Source organism: Erythrolamprus reginae, chromosome Z, assembly GCF_031021105.1.
Source record: "Erythrolamprus reginae isolate rEryReg1 chromosome Z, rEryReg1.hap1, whole genome shotgun sequence".
Classification (NCBI taxonomy): domain Eukaryota; kingdom Metazoa; phylum Chordata; class Lepidosauria; order Squamata; family Dipsadidae; genus Erythrolamprus; species Erythrolamprus reginae.
In genome coordinates this window covers 151,790,410-151,808,127 of record NC_091963.1, presented here as the reverse complement: position 1 = coordinate 151,808,127, position 17,718 = coordinate 151,790,410, and the positions used below count along the sequence as shown (strand labels likewise).

Below are 17,718 nucleotides of genomic sequence, written 5' to 3'. Positions count from 1 at the left end.
AGCCTCGAAGCCCCTCCTCTTCCCCAAAATGGCGATGCCGGCGCTGAAGGTCGCCCTGGTCCCCTACATTCTCCCCGAGCACTGCTATGACGAGCTGATCGTCCGCCTCAACCTCCTACACGGTGAGTCGGCCCCGCCTGCCGCGACAGGCAGGGGGCGGTGCGGCGGCGCGGCGCTCCGTCGTCCTGGCAACGCCGCCCCGGGGCGGAAGTTGCCCTGTCTTTCGTTGGCGGCCATCTTGCAAAAGGGCGGCCGGGAGGGTTTTCGAGAGCGGAGACGCCATGTTGGAAATGGGCGGAAAAAGTTGGAATGGCTTGAAAATGGGGACGAAATGAGGGGTCCTTCCGCGGGGGGGGGGCAGGCCGGATTCTCGCCCCCTCCCCCCCGCAGGGCTTTGGCAGGCAGGTGCAATGCCCGCGATGGGAGCCTCCCCCAGGCCCTGGGGCTTCCCCGGGAGTCGTGGGGGCCGCCCGTGAGACCCTCTCCGCGCTCTTCCTCCCTCGCAGTGCCATGCCTGAAGGTCTTCCTCAGCAAAGGGCTCGGATTCGGCGTGGTGGCCGGTTCCCTCGTGGGTAAGTGACCCCCCTCGCCCCCTCTCCAGACCCCCAGACCCAAAGGGCGAGGCTGGCACGTCAGGGGGCATCATGGCAATGACTGTAAGGAAAATAAATTACATCATTAGGTGGTTTATTAGAGTCCGGAGGGACCTTGGAGGTCATCTAGCCCAACCCCCCACTCAAGCAAGAGTCCAATGGGCACCGGTCCCATCCAGGAAGAAGCCTCGGTGGACCCATCAAGGCAATGACTATAAATTAAATAAAATTATATTATTGGAAGATTTATTAGAGTTGGAAGGGACCTTGGAGGTCATCTAGCCCAAACCCCAGCACCCCACCACCACCACTCAAGCAGTAGCGCAGTGAGGCAAAATTAAATATATTAAATTGATCGAAGGGTATAAAATCCTGCATGGGATAGAAAAGGTGGAGAGAGGAAAATCGTTTTCTCTATCACACAATACCAGGACGTGGGGTCCCTCCCTAAAGCTCATAGGTAGGAAAGTGAGGACGAATAAAGGGGAATATATCTCCACCCAGAGGGTCCTTGGTTGAATTCCCTTCCAGAAGAGGTCGTGACAGCTGTCAGCCTGGAGAGCTTCAAGGCAGGATGAGACAGATTCATGGATGCCAAGTGTATCCTAGGTGGTTATTGAAACGGATATCCATGTGCTGCCTCTATGTTTGTTGAGGCAGGCAGGGTTCCCTTGGGTCCCATTTGTTGGGGGTCAAGGGAAAGGGAGGGTCTTGCCTTCTCTTTCTGCTCAAGATCCCCATGGATAATTGGGGGGGCCACTGTGGGACACAGAATGCTGGACTCGAGGGGCTTTGGCCCCATTCAGCAGGGCTCTTCTTAGGTTCTTAGGTTCTTAAATTAAATGAATAGATGTTTTATTAGAGTCAGAAGGGACCTTGGAGATCATCTACCCCCCCCCCCATTCAAGGAGGAGTCCAATGGGCACCATTTCTCCCTGAAAGAGGCCTCCGTGTCCCCTTGCCTTCGTGAGTGGGTGTCCTGGGGTTGGAGGGCAGAGTAGAAGAATCTGTGTCATTCATAGACAGACAGGCGGATGCTTTGGGCACTGGGTGGGTCACACAACCTCCCACTGCCAACCCCTCCTTCTTCTCTAACCCCGCCTGGGGTCTCCCCCTTTTCTGCAGTCAAAATGCCCCAGATCCTGAAGATTTGGGGGGCCAAGAACGCTGAGGGCCTGAGCTTCAACTCCATCCTGCTGGAGCTGGTGGCCATCAGTGGCACCATGGCCTACAGCATCGCCCACGATTTCCCATTCAGGTAAGAGCCCCGTGGATGGGGGGGGGGGGGGGGCTTCCCGTAGATCTGGACTGCTGTTAGATTGTTTAGGGAAAATATATCATCCACAAAACAAACTTTAACACAGAGTAAAGGTGTGAGTAGTGACAGCAATGGACTATTCATGCCAACAAACCAGACCAGTAAATATAGAATATATATATATACTGCTCAAAACTAAAGGGAACATTCAAAGAACCCATCCTAGATCTGAATGAATGAAATATTCTCATTGAATACTTTGTTCTGTACAAAATTGAATGTGCACAACAGCAGGTGAAATTGATTGTCAGCCAGTGTTGCTTCCTAAGTGGACAGTTTGATTTCACACAAGTTTGGTTTACTTGGAGTTATATTGTGTTGTTTATGTGTTTCCTTTATTTTTTTTTGAGCAGTGTGTATTATACACAGATACAGGATATATAGTAGAATGATCTCTAAACACTCCAAATCACAAATATAATGTCAAATCAGCACACAGCTCTATCACAAATACTCCCCCAAACAGGAACTTGGTTGGCTCCCCCTTATGGTCAATAGGCACACTTCTCTTAAAGATATATCCTTTAACCATTATGACCTATAAAGCCCTTCATGGCACCGGACCAGATTATCTCCTGGACCGCCTTCTGTCGCACGAATCCCAGCGACCAGTTAGGTCCCACAGAGTGGGCCTTCTCCGGGTCCCAACAACTAAACAATGTCGTTTGGTGGGACCCAGGGGAAGGGCCTTCTGTATGGTGGCCCCCGCCAACTGGAACCAACTCCCCCCAGAGATTAGAATTGCCCCCACCCTCCTTGCCTTTCGTAAGCTTCTTAAAACCCACCTCTGCCATCAGGCATGGGGGAACTGAGATATTCTTTCCCCCTAGGCCTTACAATTTATGCATGGTATGTTTGTATGTATGTTTGGTTTTTATAATAAGGCTTTTTAGTTATTTTAGTATTGGATTGTTACATGCTGTTTTTTATCACTGTTGTTAGCCACCCCGAGTCTGCGGAGAGGGGCAGCATACAAATCCAATAAATAAATAAATAAATGAATGAATGAATGAATGAATGAATGAATGAATGAATAAATAAATAATTCCTTTAACCATACATTGATAGCTTATATGTATTGTAATCCAACATAGCATCATACATGGTACTGACAGGTTTGCTGTCGTTCCTCAGTTCTTTGGGTTGCAGAGGAAAGTAGCAACGATAAAATCACAAGAGTTGGAAGGGATCCTAGAGGTCTTCTAGCCCACCACCCCCTTGCTCAAACAGGAGACCCATTCCCAACTGATGGCTGTCCAGTCTTTTCTTTAAAAACCTCCAGTGAATGGAAGAACCCACAAGGAGCTTCCCCAAAGCTCTTCAATATTTGGAAAAACAACAGCAATAACATTTAGCCTTATAGACCACTTTGTGGTGCTTTTACAGCCCCCTCTAAGCACTTAACAGAAGGGGCATATTTGCCCCCAACCATCTGGGTCCTCATTTGACCCACCACAGAAGGACAGAAGGCTGAGTCAACCTTGAGCTGGTGGCGAGATATAGAGATAGATGATATTATTATTATTATTATTGTTGTTATTATTATTATTATTAGTAGTAGTAGTGTATATATTTATTTATTTATTTATTTATTTATTTATTTATTTAGTTAGTTAGTTAGTTAGTTAGTTAGTTAGTTAGTTAGTTAGTTAGTTAGTTAGTTAGTAGATTTGTATGCCGCCCCTCTCCGAAGACTCGGATATAGCAATAGATGGACGGATGGACAGACAGGGACAGATAGATAGTTTGATAGATGGATGGATAATAGATAGACAGACTAGACTAGACTAGACAGACAGACAGACAGACAGACAGACAGACAGATAGATAGATAGATAGATAGATAGATAGATAGATAGATATGATAGATAGATAGATAGATAGATAGATAGATAGATAGATAGGATAGATAGATAGATAGATAGATAGATAGATAGATAGATAGATAGATAGATAGGATAGATAGATAGATAGATAGATAGATAGATAAATAGGATAGATAGATAGATAGATAGATAGACAGAGAGATAGATAGACAGAGAGATAGATAGATAGATAGATAAGATAGATAGACAGACAGAGAGATAGATAGACAGACAGACAGACAGACAGACAGACAGACAGACAGACAGACAGACAGACAGACAGACAGATAGATAGATAGATAGATACTGTGGATGGATGGATGGATGGATAGCAATAGCATTTACAGCCCTCTCTAAGCGGTTTACGGAATCAGCCTCTTGCCCCCAACAATCTGGGTCTCATTTGACCCACTGCAGAAGGACAAAAGGCTGAGTCAACCTTGAGCCAGTGGTGAGATATGGAGATAGATGATATAGAGATAGAAGATAGATAGATAGATAGATAGATAGGTAGGTAGGTAGGTAGGTAGGTAGGTAGGTAGGTAGATGATACAGAGATAGTGAATGGATGGATGGATGGACTTGTATACTGCTTCACACGTGCCATAGGATCGCCATCACAGGCCGTTAGGGTTTGGTCTAAGGTAGAAACCAGGAGGTGCTGAGTTCTAGTCCCGACTGAATGGGATTTGGGTCTGGACATGTGCCGACACCCCCTGCCCTCTTTTCTCCCCCCCTCGCACAGCGCCTGGGGAGAAGCCCTCTTCGTCATGATGCAGACGGTCTCCATCGGCTTCATGGTGCAGCATTTCGGAGGTCACGCCAGGCGGGGTAAGTAGGCGAGGGAGTGGGGGCCGGGAGGTGGGGGATTCAATGGGTGACCGGGGGGTTTTGCGCAGAGGCCCCTGCCGACAAGTTGCAGGCACGTGTGGATCCATTTCTGGGAGGAAAACCACGTTTCCAAAAGAATTTTTATTGGTTTTTTTTTTTTAATGTTCCCAATATTTAGAAAAGTGACCTGGGCAACTTTCGGAGGGGTGGTCTCCAACTCCCAGAATTCCTCAGCCAGCAAAGCAAAGAATTCCGGGAGTTGGAGTCCACCCCTCAGTCCAGAAACCCTAATCCAGTGGTTCTCAACTTGGGGGTCGGGACCCCCTTGGGGGTCAAATGACTGTTTCATAGGGGTCGCCTAAGACCACGGGAAAAGACAAATTTCCCATAGTGTTAAGAACTAAAGCTTCTATTTTGGCGCCTTGGAACCTATTTTTGCAATCCGACCAATCAGGCGTTTACAGTGGGGGCGTCGCTCTGACCTTCCTGCCAATCAATAAAAAAAGAACAATACAGTGTTCCCTTGATTTTCGTGGGTTTGAACTTCGCGAATAGCCTATACCACGGTTTTTCAAAAAATATTAATTAAAAAATACTTCGTGGTTTTTTTCCTATACCACGGTTTTTCCCACCCGATGACATCATATGTCATCACCAAACTAATAATTTTTGCAAATAAAAAAAATAAATAATTGTTAATAAATAATTATGTTTATAAACATCAGGATCACTAAGTGTCTTATTCAATGGTGAGTACCAGTAATAATGGTGAGTAAAGGGTTGCTAAGGGAATGGGAAATGGTAATTTAGGGGTTTAAAGTGTTAAGGGAAGGCTTGGGATACTGTCCATAGCCAAAAATGGTGTATTTACTTCCGCATCTCTACTTCGCGGAAATTCGACTTTCACGGGCGGTCTCGGAACGCATCCCCCGCGGAAATTGAGGGAACACTGTACTGTTCTTTTTTTCTATATGCTGTGAGCCGCCCCGAGTCCTCGGAGAAGGGCGGCATACAAATCCAATAAAAGAAATAAATAAAATAAATAAATCAGCTTCAATCTCTGTTGGGAGAATTGGCGCTAGACTTATGGTTGGGGGTCACCACAACACAAGGAACTGTGTTAAGGGGTCGCGGCATTAGAAAGATTGAGAACCACTGCCCTGATCCTATTGCATTTTATTAAACCTCATCCGAAAAGGCATTCAGAAGGCAAACTGGACTTTCCTGGGTTGTTTTTCTTTTCTTGAAGAGATTTCGCTTCTCATCCAAAGAAACTTCTTCGGTTCTCGGTGTCCGGATATATTGAGAAACGCTGCAGCTGGACAGGACTTGTCTAGACACCAGGATTTATAGTGTAGCAATTCAGGAACCAGTTCAGATAAATAACGAAGACACTTTAGTAGAAATACAGTAATAAACAGTTTTACTCTTTCAGTCCAAGCAAAATATCTTCTGCCCTAGTCTTCTACTTACAGGGACAAACTTTAGCTATAGGCAGGAAAGGTTACTTACACCTCGATACTAAACCAATCCAGGATTTCTCTATCAACACCACCTCTCTAATTCAATACTTAACTCACGCTCAGAATGCTCCAGCCAACCAACTAACAACCATCCAAAACACCACACCACATTCTTTGTAAAGGTGCTTGACATTTTATAATGTTCTGGCCCAATCAGGTTGTAGTTTACTCCCTGTGACTCAGCATAAGGTCTTAAGCATCAAACGTATCAGGAAAGACTTCATGGACTCCATCTGTAGAGTCTGGAGGACAGAAGGGAAAGGGGAGACATGATCGAAACATTTAAATATCTTAAAGGGTTAAATAAGGCTCAGAAGGGAAGTGTTTTTAATAGGAAAGTGAACACAAGAACAAGGGGGCACAATCTGAGGTTAGTTGGGGGAAAGATCAGAAGCAACATGAGAAAATATTATTTCACTGAAAGAGTAGTAGATGCTTGGAACAAACTTCCAGCAGATGTGGTTGGTCAATCCACAGTGACTGAATGTAAACATGCCTGGGATAAACATATATCCATCCTAAGATAAAATACAGGAAATAGTATAAGGGCAGACTAGATGGACCAGGAGGTCTTTTTCTGCCATCAATCTTCTATGTTTCTATTAATTGCTGTTTAACAAACTTACAACCTATCACCTAGGATAGGGCTAATCCTTGACACTCGATCCTTCAGTTCTGCAGAACTGGAAGAAGCTTCTCAGAGGGGGAGCGAAACCTCTTTGGGAACAAAAATAACAAAAAAAGGGATGCTGATTTAGGAAAATGCTCCCGTCGTCCTTGTGTCCCTCCCACCACCAGGGCCCCAAGAAGCGGCCTATACTGGTGTATGTGGGGGGGAAGAGGGGAGAGGGAATGAAGCGTGGGCTCCTCGGTTGTGGGACCGGAGGAGCATATCGCAACCCCTTTCTTGTGCAGGTTTGGCCTTCCTCTTCATCTACTTCGCCCTCCTGTCTCTCCTGCTGTCTCCACTCACCCCACCTGTGGTTGTGACCAGCCTCCAAGTGTCCAACATGCCCACTGCCACCACAAGCAGGGTAAGTGAGACGCACACTCACACACAGATCAGGGGTTGCTGAGAAGCCAGCTTGCCAGCTGTGGCTGGGTGGCAGCCTCTCATGTCAGCCGATCCGGCCCCTGGCATCACCCTCTCGCCAACAGCTCCTGCAAGCAGCCACCAACTACAGCAATGGACACACCGGCCAGCTCTCAGCCATCACCACCTTCCTGCTCTTCGCGGGATCCTTGGCACGGATCTTCACGTCCATCCAGGTAAAGATTGTTCTGCCCGGCGTGACAGCTGAGTGGTGATTAAGGTCAAAGTAAAACACACAGACTGGAGTTTCAGAAACACCAAAATATGCTGCCTTGACAAATTGACTGAGGGTCGCAGTTACGGCAAAAGAATGTCTGTTTATTGCCAAAGAGTCTGGGTTATCTTCAAGGCCGATAACGAATGTCCCAAACCCCCCAAGGTTTGTAAATTATGTCTCCCAACCAGGCTGAAGCAAAGGTGCTCACTCTTTTTTGCAAGAGCTACAGTCTTTCAATTGTCCAAAGGCTGAGTTTCTCCAAGGAAGCAGGGATGCTGGTTTAGAGAAAAACTCTGGATCTGTTTCTCTTTCTCTGTTAAACCACGAACGATAACTCCTGCAAAGAACCCTCCCACAAGACCTCCCCTTTTATGCACGCTGCAGAATTCCCCATGACTCTCAGCTGTGATCAAGGTCTCCTCCTTTGTCTCTGCAGCTGCTCCTCTCTCCCCCTCATCCTTCGCACACGCACATTCAGAATGGGATCGTCTGTCACCCCCTCCTCATCCGACCCAGACAGGGCCCTAGCTGGGGGTCCCACAGGCACTGCAGGGGCCTCCACCTCTGTCTCTCCAGAACCTTCAACTTCCATCTCTCCTTCCCCCTCACTGTCTGAATCCTCCGAGAGCCACACAGGTCTCCGACGCTCGGACGGGCCCAGCTCCTCTGGCTCAAAGTCCTTTACCGGAGACGCTGGCTGTGAGCCAACCACAACAAGGATGAGGCACTAATTCAAGGGCAGGTGCGAATCCTGCTCCCGACGCAGTAGTAAGACCACAACTAGAATGCTGCACCCGGTTTTGAATGCCAGAAGGCAACAAAACATTTGGAGACTCTAGAAAATGTGCAGAGGAGAGCAACAAAGGGTGATTTAGGGGACTGGAGGCTAAAACATACGATGAACGGTGTTAAGGAGGGTGGAGAGTAATCTCTGAGTAGTCAAAGATACACCTGCCATATTTTTGGAGTATAAGATGCAGATTTTTCCTCCCTAAAAGAGGCTTAAAATTCAGACGTGTTTTATACTCTGAATGTAGCTTTTTATTTATTTATTTATTTATTTATTAGATTTGTATGCTGCGCCCCCCCACCACCACCAACCTTATCTAGCTGCTAACAACCTTCCCAGCTCTTCCCTTGCAGGCTCTTTCATTGTTACTTTCTGCAAAGAAGAATGTTTTCCAAGCCCTAAGTCTTTGCAGGGTTTTTTCTCATTGCTCTACTTGCTCCGAATGTTTGTTTGTAGGTGCTAATGATGTTCCCAGCTCTTACATTGTTATTCCCTATAAATAGTTTTTTTTAAAGTTCTAACCAGGGGATAAGATTATGTGCTGGCTAAGGACAATAGCCAGAGGAATAACTGGTAAACAAGATTATTTTCCCTATTTTCGTCCCCAAAAACTAAGGTGTGTTTTGTACTCCAGTACATCTTATACTCTGAAAAATACGGTACACAGAGGAAACGTGGAGGTTTTGCAGACATCCAGCTGCCAGAGATACTAGTATAATAATTCAGTATAATTCAGATACATTCAGTGTATAAAATATTATTTACTTTGAGAAATATCTTAGTCAAGAACAATTCTGGTCATATACAACTACATCAGTCAATATTATTATTATTATTAATTAGATTTGTATGCTGCCCCTCTCTGTAGACTCGTGGCAGCTCACAACAGTGATAAAAAACAATGCATGGTAACAAATCTAATATTTAAAATCTAAAAATAACAATTTTACATTAAAAAGTCTAAAAAACCCCAATATATAAAAACATACACACAATCCACAGGAACTGAATGTAAACATGCCTGGGATAAACATAGATCCATCCTAAGAAAAAATACAGGGAATAGTACAAGGGCAGACGAGATGGACCAGGAGGTCTTTTTCTGCCTTCAATCTTCTGTGTTACTATGCAAACTTTTAGGTCCATATTCCAAACATTCGAGGTTTCAGAGTCCTTTAAAGTACAGGGTGACAAATCGTTGCACAAGTCTCTGCAAAGATTTGTGGCTCCAATCACTTGCCAACTAGTGAAGCTTTCAAAAGACCCTTTGCCACCCTTGGTTAAAACCTGTTGTCAATTTTTCCAAGTTTTATTAAGTACTCTTGGAGTTATAACCTCTTTAATGCCTTGTAGCTCTGTTTTCTCACCTTCAATCATCTTCATTTTTATTTCACTAGAAAGTGAAAGCTTTTTCCTATCATATATGTTGTTTTTGTTTACTAATGGAAACTTTCTAAGCCAACATTCAGTAGTTTCATTGAAATTGAAGGTCAAGTGCGGACACCTGGTCCGCTTCATTTGTCCACTTGAATGATCCATTTAATCCTCATTTAAATTTAATTAAAGGGAGCCTTCCGCCCCAAGAGAATCATTTGAGATCCCCTGGTCCTCGCTTAATGACGGTCCAGCCGGCATCCTGGCGACTGACCAGACAGAGCAGGTCAAGTGAGCGACAGGCTGCTGGGCTGGATTTTTATTGGCTTTGTATTATATTTTATATTGCATTATATTTTTTATGTATTATATTTTTGTATAATACATAAAATACGCAATATATTGTAGTATATTTTTTATACTGTGTGATGCCCAGATTCCATTGGGAGTCGAGCAGCATGGAAGTTGGTTGCAGGTGGGTGGACTTCAGCTCCCAGAATCCCCCAGCCAGCTACGCCCACATGTCTTTAAAGTGACAACCCCAGGGGATGCTGGGAGTTGAAGTCCACACTCGACTTTCAAAGTTGCCATCTGCTTCTCATGCCCAAAGAATCCCCAGCCCGACTTGTGACCGGCCTGGCGTGGTGCGCAGGCGGCCTCCCCTCCTAAAACGTAGAACGAGTCCTTTGGGAATTGAGTGGCATACAAATACAATAAATTAAATTAAATTAAATTAAATTCTTAGGAAACCGGAGACCTCCTGATGGTGCTGACGTACGTGGTGTCCCTGGCCTGCCACAGCCTCATTTTGGGACAAGTGGTTTACTATTGGAAGGCTACTGAGAGGCTCAAGAAAGAGTGACCCGGCCCGCCACCTGCTCTCCACCCACGATGCCCACAGGCTGACCTCAAGGATGCCCGCTACCTATATACCCACTGTATCCTCTTCTTTCTGCATTCTGAGTCCAGGGAAGCGGTCTTCCCCACACATTCTGCCGGACTTTTTGATGTGGCCCACGCAGGACAGTGGGGCTGCCATGGGGGACCGCTGCTTTCTTTTGTTTGGGGGTGTAGGTGGGAAGGGTGGGGTGTTGTTGCTTGCTTAACCTCTTTTTCAAAAGAAAGAAAAGCATTCGACAGAGTAAATGGTGCCTTGTTTTGCAATTCTTCCTCCTCCCCCCAATGCCCCATGGGGTGGGAGACTGGGGGCCTCTTTTGCCTGGGTGGGGCAAGCTAATTGGGGTCAGTGTGGGGAGAAGCTGCCTTCCTCCTCCCCATCCCCAATTCCAGGGAAGGAGCCTAGGTGAGTCAGCACAACTGCCTGGGGAGGGAGTGGAAACTTCAATCCACAGCTGGCAGTCCTGGCAAAAAAGCTAGGAAGCCTTCTGAAAAAGCAGCCTCTTTGTGTGTGTGTGTGTGTGTGTGTGTGTGTGTTCCCCTCAGCAAATGGGGTGGGGGAGTGAAGAGCTTAAGGCTTGCAGCCCCCTCCACTCACAAGCTCTTTCCTGGCTCTGCCATCTTCCCAAAATAAATAACCCTGGCACATTTTGTCAGGCAAGGCCACTTGGGGCAAAAGGCCTCTCCTCTCCTGCCAGGGGGTTTCTGTGGGCTCGTGTGGGGTGAGGGGGTGTGTGTAGTGGTGGTGGTGGGGGGTAAATTGAACTCTGCAAACTCTGCTCTTCAAACAATATTTTATTGGTTTATATATATAAAAAAGTTAGTTTATTTTAAAAAACACTTCCTTAGACTACTTTCATGCTCTGCCCCACAGAAACATTTCGGGTCAGCCCGCTGAGTCCCAATTGGGAGGCGGTGGGGGTCTTTGCCCCTCTCTCTCCAAACTGTGCGCTGGTTTCCCTTATCCTGGTTTGTCTCGTCTTCCTTCTACGTGCAAAAATAAGTCTGGCAGCTGGGAGTCGTCTCCTTGCTAGAAGGGTTCCAAGGGGGCAACGCTGCTGTACCCCAAGGGCTGGTGAGGGTTCTCCAGGAAGAAGCCCAGAGTGGCGTTGTCGTAGGACTCGCAGCCTTGCACCCCGTAAAAGCCCACCGTGTCTGGGAAGTTCCCAAGATGTGGCTGAAGGCCGCCCTCCGGTTTCCTCGGCATCGTAGCGACGGTGGGGTGGGTCGGCGTGCCGTAAAACAGGCCGCTGGCCAGAGAAATAAAAGGGCAAGGGGGTTAGTTCCATCCAGGGAGGGGCGGGGAGCATTTTTTTGGGAGGGGGAGCAAACAAATCATGGCTTCTGCCAAGCAAGAAAACAAGTGGGTTTATAATATATTTATTATTTGGATTTATATGCCGCTCCACTTCCGGAGGACTCTGGGTGGCTTAACAACCAAATACAGTGATATAAATGTTTATTAATTAAATACCCTTTTAGACTGAGTGAAACCCAGCCCACATCCCATCAATCTTAGTCAATTACAGTTTGCAGGCAGATTAACAGCTGAAGGCAAGAGTCACCAACTTTGACACAACTTGGAAGATTTGTTAGTGGACTTCCGTTCCCAGAATTCCCCAGCAAGCTATGATGGGTTGGGTTTTTTTAAAATTTTTCCTCCTGCTCTCTTAGAATGGAGGGATTGCAGAAGATGGGACCGCAAGAGAGTTAGCAATGGGCGGGATGCCTCAAAAGTGGCAGGTTGTCACCAGGGAATGCTGGGAATTGAAGTCTTACTTAACTGACTTAACCAATTTAAGCCTTCCAAGTTGCCAAGGTTGGACCCCCACCCTCCTTGCTCCAAGATTTAACACATACGCACAGACATAAAGCCCTCAGGGAGACTCAATTCCATGTCTCCAACATTGGTAGAGAGGAGAAGGGAATTGGGCAACCCCCTTTCTCCTGGGGGGAGGGAGAGTGATAAGCATTTGGGGGGAGGGGGGAGGGTAGCAGCTTCCAGGAAAATAAGGGGTTCCCCTGCCGGAGCTTGAATTTGGCAAGGGTTCCAAAGTGAGTGGGGGCCCTGGGAGAGGGTGGGGGCTTTCTGATTCTCACCCGCTCAGCCCTTACACCTGTGGGGAAGGGGGGGGGGCAATGGGTGGGACAGAGCCGCATTCCTCCCGCAGCCAGCCGGCTCTTCCAGTTTTGACCGGGAATCCATCCCCCCAAACCTGTTCAAGCCTCCTGACCTCACGTATCCCCCACAGCTCGAGAGAAGCCTGCGTGCCTGGGCTGCGGGAGTCCCCCGCGGCGCTTCTCCTTTGGTAGAGGCCAATTTGCTCCCGGGCTCTGTTCTGGCCTGGGCTTGACCCGGGAGAGAGAGGGAGTCGGGGTGGGGGCCGAGGGCCTGCTGCGTGAGAACTGGCACCGCCAGCCCAGGCCAGTCTCTTGGCGCGCAAGAGAAGCGGAGGCCGCCGTGCCAAAGGCGCACGGTGGGTTTTCGCAAGCAGAACCGTTCCGAGGTCTTGGGAACCGGGTGGCCGAACCTAGGGGGGAGGGCAGAAAAGGCCTGGCGAAGCCCCTCCACTCCCCGACGCCCCCGCTGCCCAAACTGGCCAAAGACGCACGGGGTCTTCGCAGCAGAATTGTCCCGGGACACCTCCGGGGAAGCCAGAACGGGCTGGGTTCAGGGTCTTCAGAACCGGGTGGCCGAACCTGGGGGGGAGGGCAGAAAAGGCCTGGCGAAGCCTCCCCATCCCCTGATGCCCCCCTCTGCCCAAAAGCCCCCAACAGCGGAGGTCGCCTTGCCAAAGATACACGTGGGGAGGGTCTTTCGCAAGCAGAACCGTCCCGGGACCTATCCAGGCTCCTGAGGTCTTCGGAACAGAGTGGCCGAACCTGGATGGGGGGCCGTTAAAAAGGAGAAAAAGCTCCCCCCCCCTGCCGAAAGCGCCTGTCGCCTGCAAGAGGGCTTTACGCGACCCCGCCTCGTTGGAAAGAGGAGGCAGGTTGCAAAGTAGAGAGTGGGAGACCGCGGGACCCCCGCCCCCCCACTTCCTCACCTGCAGGGTCCAATCCCGTAGCCTCCGCCGGGGCTTTCTCGGAAGACGTCGGGGGAGCAGCCGAGGGGTTCGGAGGGTAAAGCAGGGCAGACCCCTCCTCTGGCTTCTCCCAGGGCGGTGGCGGGACGGGACCTCTTCCTCCTCCTCCGCGGCCGGTATTTGTAGTCCGGGTGGTCTTGCAGGTGGAGCGTGCGGAGCCGCTTGGCCTCGTCGATGAAGGGCCGTTTCTGGGCTTCGTCCAGGCGCTTCCATGCGGCGCCCAGCAGTTTGGAGATCTGCGAGTTGTGCAGTTCGGGTCGCTCGCGCGCGATTCGCCGCCGTTGGACCGAGGACCAGACCATGAAGGAGTTCGGAGGCCGCTTCACCCTCTCTTCCTCCGACGGCGGCGGCGTTTCGTTTTGCGACGGCGACGGGACGAGCTGGGCCTGGGACGGGTCCTCCGCGGCCGCTGACGGCCTGTTAAAACCCGCGTACATCTTTTCCGCTCGTCGGAGGCGGGTGCGACTAGAGACCCTCGAGAGGTCCGGTCCCCACGGAGTAAGCAGCCGGCAAGCGAGGGAGCACGTGCGGCCGATCGGGGCTGGGGATATAGGGCGCAAAGCTTCGCCCATCCAGGCCACGCCCCCCGCCCCACTGCCTGGCGGGGAGGGCACGACTAGAGAGCTTCGAGGGGTCCCGTTCCATCCCAAGCTCGAGAAAGCAGCAGGGCAGCGGGAGAGCACGGTGGGGCCGGCGGGCTGGGGATATAAGTTGCAGGGCCCCGCCCCCTTGGCTCTTCCCCGCGGCTGGGGGTCGCAGAGCTGACCTCTCCCCCCCCAGTGGGCGACCCCCCAACCTTGAACCTACATTTCTCCTCTTTGGACCACGAACCTCAACCCTGCCTTACCTACCCCGAGCCGAGCTCCGTCTTTGGTGGGGTGGGGTGGAAAAGCGCTGGGTTTCTGAGCATAAGCAGAGCGCGGGTCCAGGCTACTGAGCGCGGGAGAAGGGACGGTGTGTCCCCTCTTGAGACTAGCTAGCCAGTCCCTTCTCTGGAATAAAAGTATGTGTAGTTCTTAGTATATAGCGTCTCCCCTCTTGGAGGGGAAGCGGACTGGACTAGATGACCTCAAAGGTGCCCTCCGGCTCAATTCCTTCCATTCTGAAGTCCATCGTCTCCTGGTCTCGGCTGCGCCGCCCCGCCCTCCACCGCGATGTTCGAGGCCGCGCCGGGCCCTGGGACTTCCAACCCACCCAGCTCACTGGATTATTTATTTATTTGTCTGTCTGTCTGCCTATCCCAAATCTATCTATCATCTATATATCTATCATCTATCTCAAATCAATCAATCAATCAATCATATATATATCACAAAGAAATCAATCTATCTATCCATATCTATCTATCTATCTATCTATCTATCTATCTATCTATCTATCATCCATCCATTTATGACATTTACATGACACCCAATTCCAATTGGACTCCAGGTGACTCACAATAATCACAAAAAAACCAATGTAACAGACAATAACAGTAAAACAGCAAATAACAATATAAAATGCATGAACAGGCCCTTAAAAGAACAGGCCCATATTGTCCATCATTCCTAATCCCCACAAGATTAGCAGCCCACGCAAGCGGTGGAGGAGAGGGACCCTCGCCCCAAGCCCCCCACCCAAAATGAGATTCAACCTAGACTTTTGGGTGGTTCAGAACGATCAACCAGTGGAATGTCTTGCCAGCAGAGCAAGAGGGTTGGACTAGATGACCTCCAAGGTCCCTTCCGATTCTTATTAATACTGTATATATTTTTTTTAAAGATTCGGGGGGGCTTTTCTTCCTGGATGCTGGGGGGCAGCTTTGGGTGGCTTCTCCAGGAACGTCACCAATTTTGCCCACCATTGGCACAACCTGGGCACCCCCCTCATTTTCCCGCGGGGGGGGGGGGAGGACGAGAAGGTATTCATGGGACCAGCAAAGCAGGAAGGGCCTTTTGTTGGGGGGGGGGAACCAGACAGGGGGTTGGACTAGATGACCTCAAGCCCTCTTCCAACTCTAGTAAGTAAATACTGTAATTCCTTTGGCACCCCCCCACTTTGGCCTCAGGGTGGGTGGGGCTTTGAGAGGTTTAGTAGAGGGGAGGGATGAGGGGGGGTCAGCTTCCTCCCCCACTTCTACCTTCCTTGAGCCCCTCCCCACCCACAGGGTTCAGTTCTTCATTGCAGAAGACAAAAGAGGAGGATTTGGGGAGGGGGCCCTTCCAGCCCCTCCCTTTTTTTTCAGCAGCTGAATTTGATTCAGGCAAAGGGGGTAGAGCCTCCCCCCCACCCTAAAATCCCTGCCAGGCATGGAGAAACGCGGGTGTGTGTGTGTGTACCGGGAGCCACTCTAACCTGTTCTTGTCCCCCCCCCCCCTCTTGAAATGCAAAGAATAGCATTCTATATGAGATTTAGCCTTGGTTTTTCTTTCTTTCCTCTTCCTTCCCTCCCATTTTTTCTTTTCTCCCTCACTTTCTTTCTTCCACCCCTCCCTTCCTTCCCTTTTTTCTTTCCTCCCTGTATTTCATCCCCCCACCCTTCCTTTTTCTTTCTTTCCTTCATTCAAATTTATGTGCCACCCAACTCCCTCACAACCAAAAACAACATCCAAAGTACTAAATACAAGAACCACCTATAAAAACAGTTTAAAAACAATTAAAATAAAACAATAAAACCCATGTTTGTTAGGTTTTGCTTACAGGAACATTTGGGAGTTTTCAGCCTGTAGATCTTTTCCCCCCAGGCTGCATTAAATCCTCTGTAGTCCTGCTTAACACACACACACACACACACACTCAAGGAGGAGCCGCATATACTGGTATGTCCACAGACAGACACAAAAAGCAAGACGATTCCTGAAGAATTCCAGACAGGGCCAGAGAAGCCAAGACTGGGGGTTTTATGGGGGAGATTATAAACTATGTATTGTTTTTCTGCCAGAAGCTCCTTAAACAGAGTTTCCATGATGTTCAAAACAAGAGAAAACCTGGCAGAACAAACCCAGATGAGGAGGGTCTTAGGGTTTTTCTTTCGGCCAAGCCAGGTCAAAATCTAATCAGGGTCGAGATCTTTTAGAAGAGGGCCATCAGCGCTGGAGACCGAGAGGCTGCGTAGGACTTTGGAGTTCATTTAATTTACATGGACTCTGCGGAGGCCACTGGGCGTGTGCAGAGGGCCCTTCCAGCATGGGGCTTCGAAACCAGGCAGGGGGTGGAGGATGCGGTGGGAGAGACAGGGGGGCTTAAAGCAAATTTAAAGCAGGCAAGTCCAATAAATAAATAAATCCACCCGTTGTATTCCCAGCCGGGAGCCGGGTTCTAATCCCACGCGAAGGGTCTCCATCTTGTCCCTATTACCTGCCAGGTAAATAGAAGGGGTCACATCCATCCTTGCTGGGAGTCGGAAGTCCACCCATCTTAAAAGCTGGCAAACAACCCCCACCCCACCCCACAAAATCAGAGCAGCAAAGCAAACCCTTTGTCCCTCACACGCATCTGACCGAAGGAAGGATTCTTTTTTTTTTAAGATAGAAACTGAATCCTGAATCCAGAACTATCTGAGATCCAGGGCAATTCTGTGCCTCCTCCCGCCTGATCTGACCCGGTCCATTCGGCCCAACTGATCCCGATCCAGCCTGGGTGACGTGCTCCATCTCTTTGATCCCACCAGGCCAAATTTAATTGTAATTTAAAGAGAGTTTAGAAGAGTTTCTTTGCAGCGCTCGAGTCTCCTGCCAGGATTTGAACCCTGATCCGATCTGGCCCATCCAAATGCTTCGTGCTTCCTCCACCCCGCCCCCACCTCCAGAAAGGTTGTCCCAAAATTAAGTTTCCCCGGAAGGGCTGGATCTACACCTGTTGGTCTTCCTTCCTTCCCTCCTGGGGTTGGACTAGATGACCCACAGGGTCCCTTTCCCAACTCTTAGTAATAATCTGAGTGAAGGTGGATTCCTAGTTTGACACAAGCACACACACCCATTGTGAGGATGGGAAGATTCCTGCCAGGTGAGGGTGCTGCCTGGGCTGTTTTCACATGGGTCCATTAAAGGGGGTGGGGAGCCCCCCTGCCCCCCACCCCATTTACCCATCGCCCACTGCCCCCCACGCTCCTGCTGGTCTCTTCCTTGCCCTTAAAATTCAGGCCATGCT

At 49.1% G+C, this 17,718-nt stretch overlaps 3 protein-coding genes across 3 annotated transcripts in view; 1 reads left to right on the top strand and 2 right to left on the bottom strand.

Moving 5' to 3' along the window:
- The window catches only part of LOC139175949 (asialoglycoprotein receptor 1-like), a 579,489-nt gene that overhangs the window by 117,600 nt on the left and 444,171 nt on the right, over positions 1–17,718 (bottom strand). The gene's annotated exons all lie outside the window — the stretch shown is intronic.
- On the top strand, positions 5–10,750 carry MPDU1 (mannose-P-dolichol utilization defect 1). Its single transcript, XM_070767369.1, has 7 exons — positions 5–122; positions 507–572; positions 1,719–1,851; positions 4,522–4,607; positions 7,046–7,164; positions 7,289–7,399; positions 10,350–10,750. Exons 1-7 carry the CDS (start codon positions 29–31, stop codon positions 10,464–10,466), a joined length of 726 nt encoding a protein of 241 aa, XP_070623470.1. The 5' UTR covers positions 5–28; the 3' UTR covers positions 10,467–10,750.
- Positions 11,279–14,241, bottom strand: SOX15 (SRY-box transcription factor 15). The gene is made up of 2 exons (XM_070767367.1): positions 13,549–14,241; positions 11,279–11,751 (listed from the first exon to the last, which is right to left on the bottom strand). The coding sequence occupies exons 1-2, from the start codon at positions 14,157–14,159 to the stop codon at positions 11,532–11,534; spliced, it is 831 nt and encodes a 276-aa protein (XP_070623468.1). The 5' UTR covers positions 14,160–14,241; the 3' UTR covers positions 11,279–11,531.

Bases quoted from the DNA above. Each gene is read 5' to 3' on its own strand.
- MPDU1 (XM_070767369.1), top strand. From the start codon at position 29: ATGGCGATGCCGGCGCTGAAGGTCGCCCTGGTCCCCTACATTCTCCCC. The intron at 573-1,718 runs GTAAGTGACCCC...CCTTTTCTGCAG, and splicing joins GGTGGCCGGTTCCCTCGTGG to TCAAAATGCCCCAGATCCTG. The intron at 7,165-7,288 runs GTAAGTGAGACG...TCTCGCCAACAG, and splicing joins CCACTGCCACCACAAGCAGG to CTCCTGCAAGCAGCCACCAA.
- SOX15 (XM_070767367.1), bottom strand. From the start codon at position 14,159: ATGGGCGAAGCTTTGCGCCCTATATCCCCAGCCCCGATCGGCCGCACG. The intron at 11,752-13,548 runs GTGAGGAAGTGG...TTCTCTGGCCAG, and splicing joins TACGGGATTGGACCCTGCAG to CGGCCTGTTTTACGGCACGC.